The sequence below is a fragment of the Polyodon spathula genome, chromosome 46, assembly GCF_017654505.1.
Source record: "Polyodon spathula isolate WHYD16114869_AA chromosome 46, ASM1765450v1, whole genome shotgun sequence".
Taxonomy (NCBI): Eukaryota; Metazoa; Chordata; class Actinopteri; order Acipenseriformes; family Polyodontidae; genus Polyodon; species Polyodon spathula.
In genome coordinates, this window is record NC_054579.1 from 1,749,268 (window position 1) to 1,770,771 (window position 21,504).

The following is a 21,504-nucleotide window of genomic DNA, read 5'->3' on the forward strand; positions in this document are numbered from 1 at the left end:
GCTCTGCACAAGACTTCTAAATGCTTCTACATTTAGGTTGTGGAGTTTCTATTACAAGGGTTGCCAAACTGGGGGCCGGGGACCCTGGAGGGCTGTGGGATGTTTCACAGGGCAGGAGCACATACAAAAAAAAGTCTCTCCCACATGACTCTGACAAAGCAGTGCTCCCCAGACCAGGGATCAGTTCACTTACACGAGCGCTGCTGTGAGGTACTGGGGGTTATTTCAAATCTAACATTGGCATCAGCTTCTGGGCCAGCATACAACGAAAGAGGTTGATTGTGTAATGAGCACAGTAATTATGGAGCAGTTTGTCAAACGCTGAGAAATGACACTGAACACAGTGAAAGCAGCAGCACTTCTACCAGTACAAACCAACAGCCTCTCTCACTGGAGAGACCCAATCGAAATGAACAGCTTCTCTCACTAGAGAGACCCCAATCGAAATGAACAGCCTCTCTCACTAGAGAGACCCCAATCGAAATGAACAGCCTCTCTCACTAAAGAGACCCCAATCTAAATGAACAGCCTCTCTCACTAAAGAGACCCCAATCGAAATGAACAGCCTCTCTCACTAAAGAGACCCCAATCGAAATGAACAGCCTCTCTCACTAAAGAGACCGCAATCGAAATGAACAGCCTCTCTCACTAGAGAGACCCCAATCGAAATGACAGTATATGAACTGGTCCCAATGAAACATGTATTTTAAATTGTGTGAGGATTTTATTCGCGTTTGGAGGATACAGAGGTTCATAACTGCTGGCTTTGTGCCTTTAAAGCATGCAAAGCTCAACTCTTGCAATATAGGAGCTGGGATGTACTTTTTTCATTGTAAAAAAACAAACTTATTTTTGCAATTAAACATAATATTTATTAAAGGAGAAAAAATAGCTGTGTCACATTCTAGATTGATAATTTTGCCCTACAGTTATAATTAGGCTTTCTACTATTTGATTTGATTTTTTTCCAAATTGAAGGCTAATATAGACTTTTATTTGTTGTTAAATCAAGTGCCTGTCACCGTATACCTCTAGCAAAAGCGTACCTACACCTTCACCCGCTAATTTCAAAGTGGGCGCTTTGAATGACAGGCACTGTAGCTGGCAAATGAAAGGGCACAGTCGGTGCAGGTCTTGATGATTGACAGTCATTTCAACAAGTCATTTCGCTTTCTAGCACCGCTTCTATCAGAACAGGATGAAATGACTGACAGTGAAACTACAGTAGCCTACTAAGAGACCACTGAGATGACTGGCAGCGACCCGTAGCCATTCAGAGCGGAATGGAGGCGGGACAGAGAGCAAGTGTAAAAACTACACAGACTAGAGATGATTACTAAATGATTATTTTTGGTAAGAAAATATAAAACAGCGAGGTTTTACCAACATTTATCCCATGTAAATTTATTTCAGTCTAACACTAATATTTTTGGGTTAGGACGTTTGACAAGCTTTGCCGATTACAATCGAAAAGTAGCAAGCCTAGTTATAATATAACAAATGTTGCTAAATATTGAAATACGTACCTGAACAACAGTACACGCTAAATCGCAGAATATTTCGTTTTGTATGTCCAGCTTTTAAAGACATTCTGTTTTCTCCATGATCGTGAAATCTTGTTAACCGTGAACAAAATACAGCTGTATATGAACAACAGCACAAGTTTTCTGGGTTTGAGTTTGATATTTTAGTTTTTTCAGCCAACCCCTTCACATCTCTATTGATTACCTGGGCACAGTATCTGCCTGTTATCACATTAGGTGGTGAGTCAGTTCATACAAATGCACACACTCCAAAAAGCGAGTGGTTTATTAGGCCCTTTTGTACACGCAACTCTGCTCATGGTGAACGGGCAGGGAACAGTCATATTTGTGATGGGAATGGTTTTTATCCTCTAACCATATGTGATTGGAATGTCAGCAACCAATCAATAAGTAGAAATATCCCCATGCCCCAACCCCCCCCACACCCCCCTTTTAATTTTAACTGCCCTGGCTGGCAAGGGTTTCTCTAAGGCATGCTTAGTTTGTAATCAGCCTGAATGTGGCGCTCCTCCCTGTGGCACTGCTTGTGGTACAGGGGCCTCTGTGTGGTTCTTCGTTGGGTCTCTCCAGGTTATTTTGTCCGAGGTGATGACCGGTCATTGGTTGTTGTGGGTTTCAGTTTTACTGTAGCAAATGGATTTGAGCCCCTACAGGAGGAAAAATACACTCATCTTAAGACTTATCATATCATGTGATATGATATATCGGAGTCTGCTATATATTATATTATACAACAACCAGACACTGTTTTCAATGGAGGCCAGCCATTCTGTTATTAGTCTATAACAGAATGGCCAATAAAGCACGGTTGAGAATATGACACTAATGGCGTCTTCTGAAACTGCTCACTGATAAAACATTTCAAAACAATGCTCAAAATCTGCTCTTAAAAAGGTAACTCTTTCAGTGGATTACAATGCCCTGTGTTCGTTAAACCGCTTAGTTACCGAATCTGCCTTCACTCTGAGACACCCCAACTTAGTCAAACATAACACGTTTGTATTGTATATATGCATATAGCATATATATATATATTCATAGTATATATATATATATAATATATATATATATATATATATATATATATATATATAATATAGGAGGTGTATATATAGGTGGTATATATGCCCAATATTACAATATAAATATAAATATATATGGGCTGCAATAATATAAAATATATATGGGCTGCAATAAATTACAATCAAATAAATGAAGGGTTCTGTGACATTAAACTGTTTATTATTATTATTATTATTATTATTTATTTTTAAAAGGACCTTACGCTAATCAGGGCTCAAAGACAGAGAATGTGGTGTTACAAATAGAATAGAATAGAAGAGAAGGGTGCTATTCTATCCACCCTCACTGTCACACTCTCGGCTCTAAAACACCATCTCTTTGCTTTGTGTTCAGTTTCTTACCGTGGAAATAACTCTGGCTGGCTCCCAGGGTCAGGTGATGTCTGCAACAAGAAATACTCTGTAGTAATGATGTGGGATTACATCTGAAGGGCATTCTCAATACAGTCCGAATCAGGGCTGGACGTGTTCTCACCTATCATGACTAACACAATACCAAGCCTGGGGTCATTACCACTGCTTTGCTTTTATGAAAAACTAAATTGAACTTCACAGCAAAGGGAGGGTTTGAGGCTGTAAACCGGAAGACGGCATGGCGAGATGTTGTGGCTTCCTTGTGAGGGTAATCTCAGACCATCAATCTTTATCTGTTGTGTGGAGCTCTTGCGAGGGTAATCTCAGAACATCAATCGCTTTGGGAAAATACAACACAGTCTGCCAGTCACAGGGCAAGGATTACTTCAGCTATTTACAAATTTAAAAATTATTTTAATGAACTTCAAAGGAAAAAAAAAAAAAAAAAAAAACAGCAATCTTATTCTTTAAACCTCTCCCCCCCCCCCCCCTCTGCACTTTGTCCCCTAGTTTGAAACACAAAATGTTTGCAAGTATGCATGCACTACAGATTGTTAAACATCAAGCATGTCATGACGTACATGTCCATTTGACCCATAATGTCATTCCACCAGCACCTTCACTCTTGTGGAACACAAATGGTCTCTTACCGACGGCTCCAGACTGCAGCGTTATAAAGGTGGAGCAAAATACAAGTACGGTACAGTATGACACTGTCTGGACATTATCCTAAATAATACAGCCTGGACAATCCAAGAGCTAGGATTGGCTCACAAGGCTTTCAACGCGTGCAATGGTTTCAGTACAGCCACACAGAATCATCACAGTAATAGAAGGACGTTGAGAGACAGTATTAAAACACACTCAAAGGTCTCTGGTGGTCAGGAGACAGGCAGACAGAACATTTCTTCTCAGACTGCTGAAAGAATAAACAATGTAATCATCACACATCAACACGACTATGGAAACAAACCACGCTTAGGGGTTCGATATTTAGGGTTTTACAAGATGTGGCTCTCCCAAATAGAATTTCTTAAATTTGGATTCAAAGCCAAAATTCCCGTCACGATCTTGCTTGGTACTGTTTCAGCTGAGTTCTGGGGGAAATGAAGTCAGACTAAAAACAAACGTCTTTCTACTTGAAAAGATTCAAATACTGGAACGGTGTTTCTCTAAAATGCCAAATCGTGTTAATGTAAACTTGCAGACAGTGCTGGGGGAGTTACTTTTAAAAAGTAATTTGTCGCAGTTACTTGTAGAAAATTGGAACTAGTCACAGTTACAAATAGTTACTTCTCAGGTACATTCCCCAGATATTTATTTTTTCCAGTTTGGTCAGGCCGCAGCTCGAAATATTCTTTGAAGACCCAGCTATTGAACCCACTCGTTCCCTCACCCGACACCCGTTTCTTTTAGCAAGATGATATGAAAAGAGCGTTTAAACGACCACATGTAAGGTTTGACTTGCACTGTTGAAGCGCAGAGGCATGGCATATTGCCCAATGACCTCACACCCTGCCGCGTGTCACTGCATCCCTGAACCGCAATCCCTAATCCACAATAATAATGACATCATGCCTGTGTGTGGAGTTCTGTGCAAAATGACGAGAACTTTGATCTGGCACAGCAGCTGCGCTGCCATCTCCGAAAACTCTCTAAATACATTTCAGCTTTAAATCTTTTTCAAAATTGAGAGGTAGAAATGAGTCGAATAAAACCCTCAGATTTGAAACCCCACGTGCACTGCAAACAGAGCCAATAATTCGCCAAACACCATCACAGCCTGTCTCTCACCCTACTCCTAACACATAGAGCTTCCTCCGTTCAGCCACCAAAATGACGGGTTAGGAGTCATCGAGAAGAGGATGGAGGCAAACACCCCCTGCTGGAGGGAGGAACACAAGACACTGTCGTTCATACAGAAGCCAAGCAAACTACAGTGCTATAAAAAATGTACCATGGGGAATCAAATGGTATACTTTAAACCCCTTGGAGCGCATAAATGGCTGCAGCATGCTGTCAGATGCAATTGCGTTTAGAATGTTGTATCACACTTATTATGAAGAATGCTAAATATGAGTAGGCAATCCCAATCATACCCTCTCCCTATCCCACACTGCGGTCTGTTCACCTTGTCATCTGTATTACTCTGCAGTCTGCTGCTAGAAGGGGGCTTGGAAGAGCTCCGATCAACCGATCCCATCGAAGGATTGCTGGGAAGGGGAGGGGCAGGAGGCGGGGCCCCACTGCGTGAATCCTGGAGTCGAGGAGCGGCTTCGTTGAGGAGATCTCCGGTGCTCTGGCTGCTTCTGAAAGTCCACGATCTTGAATTAAGTAAAGTAAGGTGAGTAAAGTAAGAATAGTAAGCAAATAAATTAAGAAAAGTTGTACATAAGTAAAGTAAGTTGGTAAAGTAAGTAAAGTAACCATGTAAGTAAGTGAGCAAGTACTGTAAAGTCAGTTAGTAAAGTCAGTTAGTAAAGTCAGTTGGTAAAGTCAGTAAATACATAAGTAAAGCAAGTTAGTAAAGTCAGTTATTAAAGTCAGTTGGTAAAGTCAGTTGGTAAAGTCAGTTATTAAAGTCAGTTGGTAAAGTCAGTTATTAAAGTCAATTATTAAAGTCCGTTGGTAAAGTCCGTTGGTAAAGTCAGTTAGTAAAGTAAGTAGGTAAGTGTGACAGAGAGCGAAGGTATCTGAGCTGTAAATCACCCTCCCGACCAGAAAAGGCGCTGTGTAAGGTTGCTTGTAGGTTTTTCCCTCGATTGGCAGACTCGATGGTAGATGGAAACCAGAAGTCAGCCATCTTGGGGAAGTCGCGTAGCTGCAAGTACTCCAAACAACTCCATTACGATCAGACACGGGTCAAGCAGCGATTGGAGAAACCATGTCAACGGGCTGATTGCAGGGAGAAGTTTGGTGGTGCACACATCAGCGTGGCCCTTACGGTGACGGACGTGCCAGAGTGCTGTGTTTGTTAGTTTGTTTTGTATTAAAGAGGACCCAGGAGCTGCAGCCACGGAGCCAGCAATCTTTATCAGCACGAAAACCCTGAGCACTCGCCTTCACTGCACAAGCACAGCACAGCCTCGAACACCACTTTCCCCGGGAACTACAGAGCACAGTTTCATGCACGGAGGATTGTAGTTTTGGAGTGTCATTTTTTTTGTTTGGGACTGAAAACCCACCATATTGGCTTCCCCTATACCATTGTTGATATCGGGGCGACTGTTTATTATTTTATTTGTATTAATAAATACTGATGTTTTTCACTGGGAGTTTTGTCTGGACATTCACTTTATTCTCCACGCCTATCACAGTAAGGAAGTATAGTAATAGTAAGCCTGGATGTAAGTAAAGAAAGCATGAAATATGACTTAGGAAATGAAATGTAGAGCTAAGGAATGCGAGCTCTGTTAAATGTTTTCATATGTAATCTGTGGGAGTAGGTCTTATAAACTCACAAAATAATCAAATTGAATTACTAAACACTTCATAGGATGCAGTTTCTTACTGTGATTGTACATATTTTCTTTGAATATTTCTTTTCTAATGCTCTCCTGTAATTTTACAGCAGGATTACCGTAAACTAGAAAGAAGTTTGCCAAACGCAGCCCGTTGAAAAGGGTCCCATCGTAAAAGCACAGCTAAGTGTAATAAAGCATAGTGAAAGCAAGGCAAGGCACTGTAAAGAACAGCGAGGGGTGGTAAAGCATATTAGCAAACATGACAAACCAGGGTAAACTATGGTAAATGCATAGGATAAGCATGGTAAAACAGCACAAAATACCGTGGAAGAAAAGTCTGTAGTAAAGTGTTCTAAGTGTGAAAGCTGTAAGCACTCCTGGTGCTTGTATTGGCCAGCAGTCCATGTCTAGCTGGTGGCTACATGCTCTGGGGGAACAGCTTGTTTTATCAATCCCTGTTGGCTGGAACACATAATAAATGAACTGGAAGGTACCGGTGACTCACCTGCCCTGTGCCGTCTCTTGCTCTGGCCCTATGGGTTCTACATAGGCAGCAGGGAACCAGCCTTGCCTGCAGAAACAGAGAGAGAGAAATCTAACATGGAGGAAAACCCGCTTCCATTCTGTGCCTTTTCACCTCCCTGCATGATGCACCAAAATGACAAGAAACACTGAGGAACGTGTCTATTATATTTACAGTGCTGATTCCCAAAAAAGTGTTTTTAATGAAATCGTTTTGTGCAACAGCATTGCCACTTGCTCGTTAAAGCTCAAATAGATAACAGGGGGTTGGTTGACCACTTATGCCTTTGAGTTATTCTTCTGCTGGAAAGCTGCTCTTATACGTAGGAATATTAGATCTAAAATAATTGTAGCTAACAAAATAATAAATGTGTTTCTGCACTTGTATTAGCTAAATGCGCCTCCAGTGTGCAGTTTTAAAAGAAATACATGTTACAACATGTGTATTCTCATACAAGCATGATATCTGATGCTACTTCAGGCTAAAGGAAGCTCTCAGTTGCTATGCCTTGCTCGTGGGTTATCTGTTTGCACTTGGACTCCCTGGGTCATTTCACCCCTGCAGTGTCTTCTGGGTCAAAGCATGTTACTGGCTGAAAGCGTCACAGTGAAGGGGTGGGGAAACGGCAGCTTGTACTTTAACCCATCGTGGTGCCACATAGCATGCTTTAAATTGAAAATACATGCTGACTAAAACGTGTGTTCCTTTCAAAACTGCAAATCTGAGACCGTACAATGAAAGGCTGTGCAAGGCAGGGGCAGTGTATGAACGGTTGGGTTCGCTGCGGTTTCTTTAAATATTACTGCTGCTTCTAAAGCAGCTCGATCACCCCACACTCGTGACAAGATCACCGGCCTTCTTTGCAGTGCTTTCCATAGCAACCCTGGAAGTGCTTTTTAACAAACGTCTCCTGTGAGGCTGACACGCCCTGTTCGCAGTGGATTAACCCCCCACCAGGGGGCACTGTGCAAAAAAACCACAAGCAATTTCACAGGGAGGGTTGCCTGTGATTCAGTGCACAGTGTTAGTTTAAATCTCTTCTTTACGTTGCATCTTGTTAGTTTCGGATCTGCTATGGGTATTTCTGTCTTGTAAGAAGTGTTTTGCAGTCTTGCTCAGGCTCACCCGGCGCTGCCCTCCTCTCTGCCATACAGCCAGCCGTTCTGAGGCGTGGGCACCAGCACGGTGATCAGGGCTCCGCTGTGGAAGCTCAGCAGGGTGGGATTCGAGCCAGCAGAGTGGGAGGTTATGGCCTGAAAGCGCTGCCCACCGTTCACACCCAGAACCTCCCCCAGAGAGCTGGAGCGAGAGCAGGAACCGGAGTGGTGAGGAGAGGGCCCTGCGAGCGAGCACAGGGAAACAAACAAGCACACTGAGCCACTGCAGCTCAATCACCTAACAGTGCAACTATAGCAGCACAAGCACACTCAGCCACTGCAGAACAAGCACAATCAGCCACTGCAGCTCAATCACCTAACAGCTGCAGCAGACCCTGTGATACCAGATCCTGTAAGATGTGATCCCCTCTATTAACCGATGGACCTGTATCATTTACACAGGCTGCTACCAACTGAACGGTACTGATGGAAACTGATCGATGCACATTTTATTATGGGTTTAAAACGCTTCATAGAAATTACTACTGAAAAACATTCTATCATTGTTTAATAGAAATAGATAACCAGTAACATTTATAAAACAAAGCATGGAAACTCAAATCAACGAGGCAATATTTTAAAACCAGTAAAAGGTTTGCTGCAAATAAATAAATAAATAAATAAATCCCATGAAATTAGAAACAAGAAACAGACCAAAACAGCCATGCTCCTGCCTGCAATTAGTCTCTTGCAGGGTTCATCATGTCAATGGAGCTTTCCCTTTGTGCGGGATCATTTAGATAACGGACAGTCACTTGTGTAGGATTTACTTGTCAACGTAATATTTTTGGTTTGCATGGGTCTGTTGAGAGCAGTTCCGCCGCTGTACCTCTAGAGGGCAGTCTTGAGCTGTGAGTGCGCTCTCCCCCCAGGTGCTGCCTCTCCAGCTCCCTCTCTCCAGACTGGGGGACGGGACGGAAGCAGTCTGTGGAACTCCAGGACTGAGAAACAAACAACTGATTCAGCAAGGAGCCCACACATGGCATATACAGGAAACTAGAGGGCAGCTGGACACGGGCTGGAAGAGCAGTCATCTAAACACATGTGCGCTTGTTCTTGTGCCTGAAAATCAGTCTGTATATCACTTTCATTGTTCTTCAGTCATCACATCCTGGGGACTTTTCAAAAAGTTTAAGCCCCCCTTTATGATAAATGTTTCCCATAGTAAAAGCACAGCAAAGTATAATAAAGCACAGGGAAGCACTGTAAAGCACGGCAAGATAAAGTAAAGCATAGGGAAGCACTGTAAAGCACAGAGAGGTGTGGTAAAGCACAGGGAAGCATTGTAAAGCACAGAGAGGTCTGGTAAAGCACAGGGAAGCATTGTAAAGCACAGAGACTGGTAAAGAGGGAAGCATTGTAAAGCACAGAGAGGTGTGGTAAAGCACAGGGAAGCATTGTAAAGCACAGAGAGGTCTGGTAAAGCATAGGGAAGCATTGTAAAGCACAGAGAGGTCTGGTAAAGCATAGGGAAGCATTGTAAAGCACAGAGAGGTGTGGTAAAGCATAGGGAAGCATTGTAAAGCACAGAGAGGTGTGATAAAGCATAGGGAAGCATTGTAAAGCACATAGAGGTCTGGTAAAGCATAGGGAAGCATTGTAAAGCACAGAGAGGTGTGGTAAAGCATAGGGAAGCATTGTAAAGCACAGAGAGGTGTGGTAAAGCATAGGGAAGCATTGTAAAGCACAGAGAGGTGTGGTAAAGCATAGGGAAGCATTGTAAAGCACAGAGAGGTCTGGTAAAGCATAGGGAAGCATTGTAAAGCACAGAGAGGTCTGGTAAAGCATAGGGAAGCATTGTAAAGCACAGAGAGGTGTGATAAAGCATAGGGAAGCATTGTAAAGCATATAGAGGTGTGGTAAAGCATAGGGAAGCATTGTAAAGCACAGAGAGGTGTGGTAAAGCATAGGGAAGCATTGTAAAGCACAGAGAGGTGTGATAAAGCATGCATTGTAAAGCATATAGAGGTGTGAAAAAGCATCGGGAATCATTGTAAAGCACATAGAGGTGTGGTAAAGCATAGGGAAGCATTGTAAAGCACAGAGAGGTGTGATAAAGCATAGGGAAGCATTGTAAAGCACAGAGAGGTGTGATAAAGCATAGGGAAGCATTGTAAAGCATATAGAGGTGTGATAAAGCATAGGGAATCATTGTAAAGCACAGAGAGGTCTGGTAACGTATATTAAAAATAAACACAACAAACCAGGGTAAAACTATGGTTAATCCGTAGTATAACCATGGGAAAAGTGAAAGAATACTGTGGTAAACTTCTACAAGGGACCCCTGTGGCCTCAATAGGGCTCTCAAACATTTTAAAGCTAAGCTGGTAGAGTGTAAATATGAACCGCTCCCCCGCAATACTGTACATCAACATGAGATGCAACATACTGTAGATCAAATATACTGTAGGTGTTGCAGGGTAAATGGTTACCTCTGGACTGTGCAAACAGTCACCAGGATGTGATAACAGAAACAGAAAATGATTGACAAATGGGCATCACAACAAGAAGAGGAACAGTGTTACATGTCAGGCCGGCCCCACGCTGCTGTTTGGATGGGATCTCACCGCGTTGTCCAGGAAGGCAGGGCTGGAGGCAGGTCTCCCTGAGGGAGTACGGGGTCTGCTCGGAGCCGGGCTGCGGCCTCCCGTTTTCACTTTCGAACCCGATCGGCTCTCGTTCACCCTCTCTCTCCACACCTCGGCCTGCTGCTGCAGCACTCCCGCAGTCTGAAACTCAAGAGTGTTGCAGTAACACTAGAGGAACCCAAGTCTAGTTGACAAGCGTTACGGCTAGTGCCTTCAAACTAGAGGAAACGATCAATCGGACACGCGTTTTGGCTTTAGTGCCTTCATCAGTGTTATTGAAACTAGAAGAAAAAGTCAAGCAGACAAGCATTTGGGCTCTAGTGCCATCATCAGCGTTATTGAAACTGAACTGAGTCAAGCACACAAGACAGTTTGGGTCAGGGTTAGTTTCCTTGCTCAGGGCAGGGTTAGTTTCCTTGCTCAGGGCAGTGTGTCTGGGTCAGGGTTAGTTTCCTTGCTCAGGGCAATGTGTCTGGGTCAGGGTTAGTTTCCTTGCTCAGGGCAGTGTGTCTGGGTCAGGGTTAGTTTCCTTGCTCAGGGCAGTGTGTCTGGGTCAGGGTTAGTTTCCTTGCTCAGGGCAATGTGTCTGGGTCAGGGTTAGTTTCCTTGCTCAGGGTCAGGGCAGTGTGTCTGGGTCAGGTTATTAGTTCAGGGCAGTGTGTTTGGGTCAGGGTTATTAGTTTCTTTGCTCAGGGCAGTGTGTCTGGGTCAGGGCAGTGTGTCTGGGTCAGGGTTATTAGTTTCCTTGCTCAGGGCAGTGTGTCTGGGTCAGGGTTAGTTTCCTTGCTCAGGGCAATGTGTCTGGATCAGGGTTAGTGTCCTTGCTCAGGGCAATGTGTCTGGGTCAGGGTTATTAGTTTCTTTGCTCAGGGCAGTGTGTCTGGGCCAGGGTTAGTTACCTTGCTCAGCAGGTACAGCAGAGACTGGCTCAGCCCGCAGTGTTTCTCTGCCAGGAATCGGTAGCGTCTCTGCTCCTCCCTCTCCGCCTCCTGCATGCTGTCTCTCAGGAAGCCCTGGATCTCCCCCTGCAGATACTCTGTCTGCTCCTGAACACGGAGGGAGGGAGAGAGCCACATGTTTTGTTCCCCATGGTTATACTATGCATTTACCATGGTTTTAATTCTTCCTCATCTCCCTCTCTCCTGCCCCTTATTACCTGCAGGTCTCTGTGGTTCCTGCCCCTGCGTTTCTCTGATGCCCAGAGCTGGGTCTGCTGCTTCTCCAGACATGCCACTCGAGTCCTGAACTCCAGCTCATAGTGCCTCCTGCTGCCCTGTAGAGAGACGGACACCCTTCACCTCTGAACCCCAGCAAACCAGAAGCACAGCACACAGAGAAGCTATTACCCAACTGGGATGAAGCTCGATAAGGGCATTCTTTAGCACGTGTTATTGAGTGTGTCTGAAAGTAGGGGTATTGCCAGTCAGTATGTCACAAATCAAGCAATCTTCATTTTTATACAGCAGCGCCTTTCCTGATAAATCACCCCAAAGCGCTTTACACAGACAAAAACATTGACAAATATTTTAAAAAGTAACAATATGCAATACAAATTAATAGAATAAAAACTATAAAACAATTTAAAAAAAAAATACATATCATTTTTAAGATATATAAACTAGATTATAAAAATGTGTTTTTAATCTAGTTTTAAAAGCAACAACAGTTGCTTCTTCCCTTACAGATCTCGGTAGCTCATTCCATAGTTTAGGGGAATTATAGCTGAATGCTCTACCACCTGTGTTCTTTTTCTGAATTTTGGGAATAGTAAGTAACCCTGCATCCTGTGATCCAAGCGAGCTTCTAGGGACATACGGGGTTAAAAGACCATTTTGATAAAATGGAGCGACGTCATTTGAAGCTTTAGAAATTAAAAGCAGCACCTTAAAATCAATCCTAAACCGACAGGAAGCCAACGCAAAGACGCCAGCACAGGGGTAACGTGCTCTTGTATCTCATTATTACAAAAATGTAGAGAAGCGCTCATCTTGTGAAAAGACTGTCAGGACATGCTTCAGCGCGAGGTGTCTGTTTTAAATGTGTACTGGTTGAAGGAGGTCATTGTAATTTACTTACAGCCTGTTTATAACCATATGGGGTCCTCACTGTGATGTTATTGGACCAGCTCTAATCCATACACTAGCACACATAACAATGGCAAGAACAGAGGGAGCAACCCCATTGGCTAACGAATATTCCAGTCTGTGCAGATATGTCTCCTCTGTCTGATTCACTTCAGGGTGGGTGCTGCTGTTCCATACGCGTCTAGAGTAATTAACAGCACCCCCAGGTAACGAACATCCTGTTGAGTGTTACTGCTTTCCAGTTAAGTTACACACTGTGCAAGTGACTGAGATTTAATACCACTTTTTCTAGAAGCCAAGACGCAGCGCAAACAAAACTCTCCACTATAACATGGTTTTTATTTAAGATTATCAGATTAATATTGTACTGTTTTCTGGATGTAAAATACACAATTAAAGAAGCCGATACTCACAGCAATGTAATCCTTGTCCAGTTTGACATTATTGTCCATTTCCTGCAGCACTTCAGTGTGAAACCAGCGAAACTGAAAGAAATTTATATATATATATATATATATATATATATATATATATATATATATATATATATATATATATATATATATATATATTAGGGCTGTCAATTAATCACAGTTCTGCAATTAATTTTTTTGGGTAGATACATTTTTTTAGCGCACCTTAAAAGCACTCCTGCCTTGTCTCTCTTAGCATACCGTAATGCATTTCCTGCAGCCCTTTTTTGCATGCCAGGATTGAATGAGTGTTGTCATCGTCACAGAACTGCATTATGTAGCAAAGCACTCAAACTGAAGGACTTGTGAATGGGAAGTTTATTTTTTTTTTGACGGTTCATTGGCTACAAAGAGGGTTACTTGTCAAAGTGAGTTCCAGTATCACAGTATGCACTTGAGTGTTTGAGTAGGATACTATACGTATAAGCAGTGCTTCTGGATAGCTACCGACCACAGGCCCGGTCACACTGTAGCTTTCTTTTCTTTTAATAACCACATTTATTTTAAACTGTATTATTTACAGTTATGGAGGATATAACCGTTACTCAGTGAATGTTTTGTTTTATTTAGGCAATTTCAAGTTATTAATAAAATAATTTAAAATAATAATAATAATAGCTTAGCTACCCTAATCGATATATATATAGCAGCAGTACAGTACTGTACAAGGGGTTCTGTTATGGTCACTGGGTCCCCAGGGTAAACAGTACCCCACGCCTTGTCGTTCCTCATTCCTGGACACTTGGGGGTACTTGCTCTTGTGTGATGGCTTGCTCATCAACCCTTTTAGTCCTGAATCATATGTGTCGAGCTGACGAACATTATTTCTTCTCCACTGTACTCTGCTTGTTGTAGCGAGAGTGATAATGGCTGTGGTTTGTTTTGAAATTGTCTCCACTTTTGTGTGCTTTACGAAACAGAATCTATAAAGGGTCAGAAAATCTTATTATATTTACAATAATACAGGTCTTGTGCTGGTTTTGGGCCACTTGTGCATTACTGCCCACTTTATTGTGTGATAAGAATACTTTCGTATGTAATCTTTTCTATTCTTATTTTTTAAAAGGAGAAAAAAACAATGCTAATGTTACAAAATGAGCTACAAAGGACGCTGACAGCGCTTAAGAGGACTTGAAATATACACCTTCGTTTTTTGGTTCTAGTTTTGTACACTTAAAGAGTTAAGGTTAGGAGTTTGACCTCTTTCAAAAAATTCAAGGAATTAAAGACGGAAGTGCGTGCTGTGAAAATATGGCTCATTGTCTTTTAGTTAGTTTAGCCAAAACAGCAAAACTTACAACTCCTCCCAGGTCAGAGGTCAGTAGTCTCTGGCTGTCTGAGATCTGAATCAAAACGTCCCCTGAAATTAAAGAGGAGAGCACATTAAAAACACACAGGGCAGGTGTTGATGTCTTTCTCAATGAAACAATAATAATACCAACGAGAGAGAGAGAGAGATCTGCTGGTTCCTTCCAAGCACAGAGCACATTTATTTCAGCACAGTAGTCAAATGCTTCACACCACACATAGCTTAGTGCCACAGCTCCATTCTCTAGCATATATGTCACAGTCAGGTTCACTAGCCTCTCATTCCTGCCTTTCACCTTCCTCTGGAGCCCTGGGTTCCAATCTGGACAGAAAGCAGTCTACTTCACTAGCCCCACATTCCTTTCTCCTCTGGAGGCCTGGTTCATTCGGCCCATCTTGCTCGTTTGGGGGGGGGGGGGGGTTTAGATGGCGTAGTCAGACTGAGACAGGAAGCAGAGGCGGTCCTGTTCATCAGTTTCTAATCGCAACATAACACAGATGATCAGGCATCACCTTGGTTACTGTCTGTACAGCAGCTTACCCCTTACATTCCCAAGACAGTCGCCTACCACCCTGCAAGGATGTCTCATCAGGCTGCTATTGCTGAAGTAAACCCCTCAAAACCGAAGCCTTGGCCTTCTGAAGATTGCAGCCAGGCCTGTTTATTGTGACTAGAGCGTGCTCTTAACTGTTTTTATTAGCGTTCAGCTACAACAAGGGCTGTTGTTCCCAGGCTGATCTCAGCAGTGGATTCATCTGGTTTCAAAGTCACAGGAAATGCTGACGAAAGCTGTTTCCACAGATAACTTAGCTAAACCAGAATCTAAACAAGCTGGTTTGGTTTCAAAACAAGAATCAACAGTAATTATACGACACGGTATTCAGAGGAGGGGGCTGTTTTTATTTTTCCTGTTCCTCGGATTTACTCAAAAACTACAGAAACCAGTTTTGAGCTCAGACTTCAATGAAACCCACAGCCGACCGGTTCAGTCCTATTGTGTGACGTTTTGAAAACGAGGATGGACCAGTTACACAGTCACTTTGATTCATTACAGCAATACCCTGCATTATCTGATCTCTTATCATCTAATATTTTATACAACATGCCCTTTAATTGATTGCATAAGCTATGATAACATGACTTTGACAAAGAGTTAGGATATATTTAACTTGAATTGAGAGTTCTAGCCTTTAATAACTTTTTTTTTACTAAACTCTTTAATTATACCTGACTTGACAAAGCTTTGGGATCAATCAGTTACTAGGAATCAGACATGCACTGATAAGCTCAACAGCCTCCTCTTTATAACTTGTCCTATGCCCTTATTTTTATGAGAAATGTCATTAGGAAATAAGTTGAAAGTAAAGTTCAACGTCACAGGAATGTGTTAAACCATCTGCAGTTTTGTGATGTTTAGTTTCTTATGTGTTTCTGTGCCCTAGTATGTATCTTTTGTATGGCTCTGTATCGATGTTTCTGCTTAGTTTACTGTGTTATTAACAAACCGATTATTGGGATCGCGCGCGCTCCAAAGAAATCGGGTGCCTGCAGTCAGGTGAGGGGCATTGGCGTCGATAGGGTTAATTTACCACTCAGAGTGAAACAAGTGGAGAAGCAGCTGCCTGGGTTTGTGACGATCGCTGCTGTTGTTAAACTCTGTGAGGGACAGCGATCCACACAAACCCAGGCAGCTGCTTCTTCACTCGGAATAGTCATTTAAAATCACACCAGTGACCTGTGGAGAGCGTATACTAGCAACTGAATAGTCGGGTTTTTAACATTTCTATAGAAAATCAGTTGCTGTCCCAGAGAAGCAGAGATTACATCCTACCAGTGTCAATAATTCAGGTTTGAAGACTTGAAAAAGTAAGCCTGGTAAATAGTGATGTGAACAGAAACAACAATGAAGAAGAACCGAGAATGCATACAAGAGCACCAATATTAATCGGGTTAGAAAAGGGTTATGTTTTTCCATGAGTAATAATGGACTTAAAATGAACAGCAGATATGCTCCTGGTTTTTTTTCCAATAGTCTTGCATGTAGTTTTCTTTTGCACAGAGCAATAAACGTTATCTGTGATTAAACATTAGACAGGGGCTTGTGCTATAAATAAACACTGTAACAGATGACTGGCTACTCAAATAACTGCGTTATGGCCTGATAAATTCAAAGACTACCACACATACAGCTGGCAGATTCACTAGCCTCTCTGTCTGTGTGTGTGTGTGTGTGTGTGCGTGCGTGTCTGGTACTCTTAATAGAAGCACAACTCTAAAACTATGAACAGAAATCAGTCTGGCAGACCAACAAACAATTGGTGTTTTCTCTACATTATGTGCAAAAGAAGTCCCTTAGCTAATGTTGGGATAATTGGACAAATGTTTCTCTAGATAAAACCAGAGCTGTAAATTGTGATATACAGGCGTACACTACACCCCCAATGGCAGGGATACAAACCCAGGGGTGCTGATAAAAACACACAAGTATGGCCTACATCCCCATGCAGGGATGCCACGTGTGTTATAAACTGAGCCAATCACGAGCCAATCAGCTTCCAGCTCTAGCGAGCTTCTACCAGACAGCAGACGCCCGCTGGAACATCATAGCATCACCTGTGAACCAAACTTAAAATCGATCCGCACAGGTGCCGGCTTTTATCTTTTAACTTGCCGTATTGAAAGCTCAACTCACATCTATTGGACAGCAAATACTAAATAAAGACACAATTGGCGCAAATGCATTTCATTACCCACCAAAACTAGCCAATCAATACACAGACGAAAGCAACCTTGTAGCTGCAACTGACGAGGCAGCCAATCACAGCCAGGCAGCTCGACTGGAGCTTTCAACAACAACACACCGAGACACAGACAGATCAGTAATATTGCACCATTCAGATATCTGGCCCTGTCTAGATAAGCTATAAGCAGTTCTGACAGATAAATAGTTATTTACTTTTTTTTTTTTTTTTTTTTTAATCTCTAATTGTGTGTGTAACCCCAAATCTAGGTTTAAAGTGTTTTTTTAAAGAAAATAATGAGAAAAATAATTGTCTAATAGCTGTTGTGCCCTCTCAATGAAGGCTCTACCGTGTGGTTGACCTTGACTTCGGTGCCCTCACCTTCGACTCAAGACGCGGTCAATGGCCACACGGCAGAGCTTTCAATCAACAGGCACTGTCGCTTAATTAATGGATGCTTGAACGTGTGGCACTGCTTCCTTACCCAGTGCTTTGGAGGTCATGGTCTTCATTGCCTGCTCCCCAATCCTCTCCAGGGCTCCAAAGTAAGCATCACTGGCCATCGCCAGAGCTGGAAACACAAAGCCATTCACCATGAAGCCAACAGGAGCAGCTTATAAACGAGTCACACTTTAAAATAATGTGATGTTGAAGAGTTACCATTAAATGTGCTGGGTTGTGCATGAGCAATATTTCTGAAAATAACTGCCGTTTCCTTTTATTGTTCTGTCTGGGTTGGAGGCGAGAAAGGTGAAGGAATAACTCCATGTTACTGATTCAATAACATCAGGAGCGGACAAAGTTGGCTCTTCCAGTCCTGGTGTTTGTTCCAGCCCTGCTCTTAATGCTTCATTGAACCAACGAAACCTCCACCCAAGCCCTGAAGTAGCTCAGTATCTAATTTTACCTGCAAAACCCGAAATGGAATGGCCCTCCGAGACCGTGGTTTATTGGACAGCCCTGAATTATTCTGTTCAGCATTAGAAAGGATCGCTCTGTACTTTCATCAGGAACGCTAAAAGAAACGCTTGAATGATGTCACTCCATTCCTGTTTCCTGAGTGATTCTGGGTTCTGTTGCTCCAATACTGAGCTATCACTTATTACAATGATCCTCTAATTCAGCCCTATACACGGGGGTTAGGGCTAGGGGGCTAGGGTTAAGAGTTTAGAGGGATATTCTTTATGATGTAAGATCTATGAGTAAGGAAATTATTATTTTTATTACAGCTACGAAAAACTATTGTTCTTAACAACAGTGTCGTCGCTCCTGTTGATCAGATCAGTCGCTCTGCTGCTGGCACTGTTCAAACCTGAAGATTATGCAGCTGTGCAGTTCCTGACACCAACAATGACACACCAAAGCCACAAGCAGATGAGAACTTGAAGCAATAAGGAAGCTAGTATAAACCAAGGGAGGTACATTCGATCTACACGCAGAAATGCTATCTCTCTTCCTTAATGAGAAGATCTGGTACCTGTTTGTTTAATTAGCCTCTGCTTTAGCACAGCTTCTAAAAAATCTGTAATGATTTACCTTGAAAAGCTTGAATGTAGTTATTCCCCAGGGTGACAAGCTTCTGTAAACTGGGGTTGAGCTGCTCCATTATATTCTGTTAAACATCAAAGCAAAACAATGGGCTAAATATTAAAGACAACATCATGAAAACAGCAGGCGATCATTTGAGATACTGATACTTCATTACAGTTAATGAAACAGGTTGCGTTGCATTACATAATGAGATTAACTTGAGTTGCCCCCACTGGCTGTTTGAAAGCGAGTTTGAAGAAAGGGAGCAACACTTTGTCCCTTTGACCTTAAAGAGTTATGCCTGTCCCACAAATACAAATGATGCTAACTTTCTTGTCTTTGCAATGAGGTGCAGGAAACAGGGTTTAAAAAGTACTGACAGGTTGGGTCTGGTCATCGAAACTGTTGTGATATCCGAGTCCCTCTGAAATGTATTTTAAGAAGAAACCCTTTGAACAGCCGTCCAATTTATTCTGCACCTTAACGGGTTAAAGACATCGAAGGAAATGAGCAACTTATCAAAACACTGTAATAACGTGGTGATTACCACGGAGTCCTGTTCTTACTATGTAATTACACAGAAATGACTTGACTACATGGTAACACCATGACCCAGGACATACAATCACACATGCATTCCCCTGTGTAACACACAAGACCCGCAGCTTCTGGTAATCGCATGTTAGCAATTGGTTAACTATGCACAGCGATCAATCGGAGCAGCCCATACGATCAGCAAAATGACAAGGGGCCACATTTTCAAAGAGTTTACTCCGGTCTTTAAAAAAAAAAAAAAAAAAAAAAAAAAAAAAAAAAAAAAGAGGTAATTAATCAGGTAAAACACCTGTTCATTTTACAAAACTAGAACCAGACAACTAAGTGATCCACTTCCAGTTCTCTTAAGCACTACTCTTGATGTGTTTTGTAACATTAGCTCACTAATATAAGAATGGAGAAAACTCTTTGACAATATGGCCAGGGTCTGTATGATGACTTCTATCCAGATCTGTTTAAGCATGTCAGAATAGAGGAGCACAGGAATACAGAGACTGCTCCAGCGATCTGTCATGAAGTCCAGTCCTGTACACAATCACAATTAGCGCTAAACAAAGAGATTTTTACTGTAAACATGAGATTTCCGGCAGTGTCACAGTGCAGCCCTCAAATTCCTTTAAAGGAAGACGGAAATGCTAATTAAAGGAAGGGGCTTTTTGGCGTGTATTTTAATTATCTAAACACCATGACTCTTTCACTGTATATTAACCCAACTGGGATTCCCAGAGGAGTGAAATATTGACCACATTATTAACATTACAACCTACAATCCCAATGCAGTGAATTGAGGTTTCTACATTTTATACTGTTTTTAATGATCTGCAAGTTTTACACCCAGACACAGCTGGAGAGCCCTCTGCTGTATTGGTCAGCCACTGCTAAAAAAGTTTAAAAAGACTTCAGAAGGGCAGAATCACTTACAGGCACCACTTCGTAATACTTTTACTAGGAATAAACTCTTAAAAACTCAAATTTTAGAGTATTATGAAACACAAGAAAATACAAGGTAACTGAACCCAGACACTAGTTTGGTTGTGATGTATTTTATCGTGTTTCGTAATCATCTAAAATTAGCGATTTTCTGCAACATTATAACCGGTCTGTTTGTTCCGTACTTACCCCATAAGCCCTTAAGGTGGAGCGGTGCAGTCTGTCCCCAGGCAGCGCCATTGCGGATACGGTCACAGGGTTAGAAAATAGCAATGGCTGGGTGGCTGTGCGTTACTGTATTCCTTTTGCTTGCAAGCCTCTCCTCTTATAAACTGACAGACTTCCTTCTTGCTCTGCTAGTTCAAGATAGAGCCATATAAATAATTAAGCAGGGCCATAAACCTGATCTGTGAGCTGAGAACAAACAACTGGCTTTCAGCCCAAGGCTACCCCACTCCCATAAACACTGAACATACTGCTGATCAACAGGGACAGGAAACACTGAACACACTGCTGATCAATTCAACAGGGACAGGAAACACTGAACACACTGCTGATCAATTCAACAGGGCACAGAAACACTGAACACACTGCTGATCAATTCAACAGGGACAGAAAACACTGAACACACTGCTGATCAATTCAACAGGGACAGGAAACACTGAACACACTGCTGATCAATTCAACAGGGACAGGAAACACTGAACACACTGCTGATCAATTCAACAGGGCTCAGAAACACTGAACACACTGCTGATCAATTCAACAGCTAGCTAAGGTGCTAGAATAAGTAGTAACAAACAGGCTGAATTAATGCCTTGAGGGTAACAAAGTGCTTGACAAGTTTCAGTGGGGTTTCCGTTCTGCACAGTAGAGACTGTGCCCATCAGTGGTGAATCACACCACAATTCACTGCAGAAATTTCTAAAGATCAATAAAAATGATTTTGTGTCAAAAAGTACAAAAAAAAAAAAAGTTAATACAAATAATCGCTTGGAAAATCAAAACGGATTGTAGTTAGTTTGATCACAGCAGGTTCTACTGGATATTACACTCAGATTGGTACTGATAGATAATCAATAATTGTGTAACCAAGGGAAGCCGGGGTGCTGCGTTGTTTTGTGTGGAGTTCCACTTCATTAACACCAAACGGCTTCATATTAATTAACG

The 21,504-nt window shown here is 42.2% G+C and overlaps 1 protein-coding gene across 1 annotated transcript; it reads right to left on the minus strand.

Moving 5' to 3' along the window:
- Window positions 1-574: 574 nt before the first annotated feature.
- Window positions 575-20,796, minus strand: LOC121306139 (brain-specific angiogenesis inhibitor 1-associated protein 2-like protein 2). Its single transcript, XM_041237864.1, has 14 exons — window positions 20,524-20,796; window positions 18,856-18,931; window positions 17,804-17,890; window positions 14,568-14,629; window positions 13,210-13,281; window positions 11,869-11,985; window positions 11,612-11,758; window positions 10,692-10,853; window positions 8,954-9,065; window positions 8,093-8,306; window positions 6,950-7,015; window positions 5,112-5,304; window positions 2,969-3,009; window positions 575-2,191 (listed from the first exon to the last, which is right to left on the minus strand). Exons 1-14 carry the CDS (start codon window positions 20,572-20,574, stop codon window positions 2,116-2,118), a joined length of 1,476 nt encoding a protein of 491 aa, XP_041093798.1. The 5' UTR covers window positions 20,575-20,796; the 3' UTR covers window positions 575-2,115.
- Window positions 20,797-21,504: the final 708 nt, after the last annotated feature.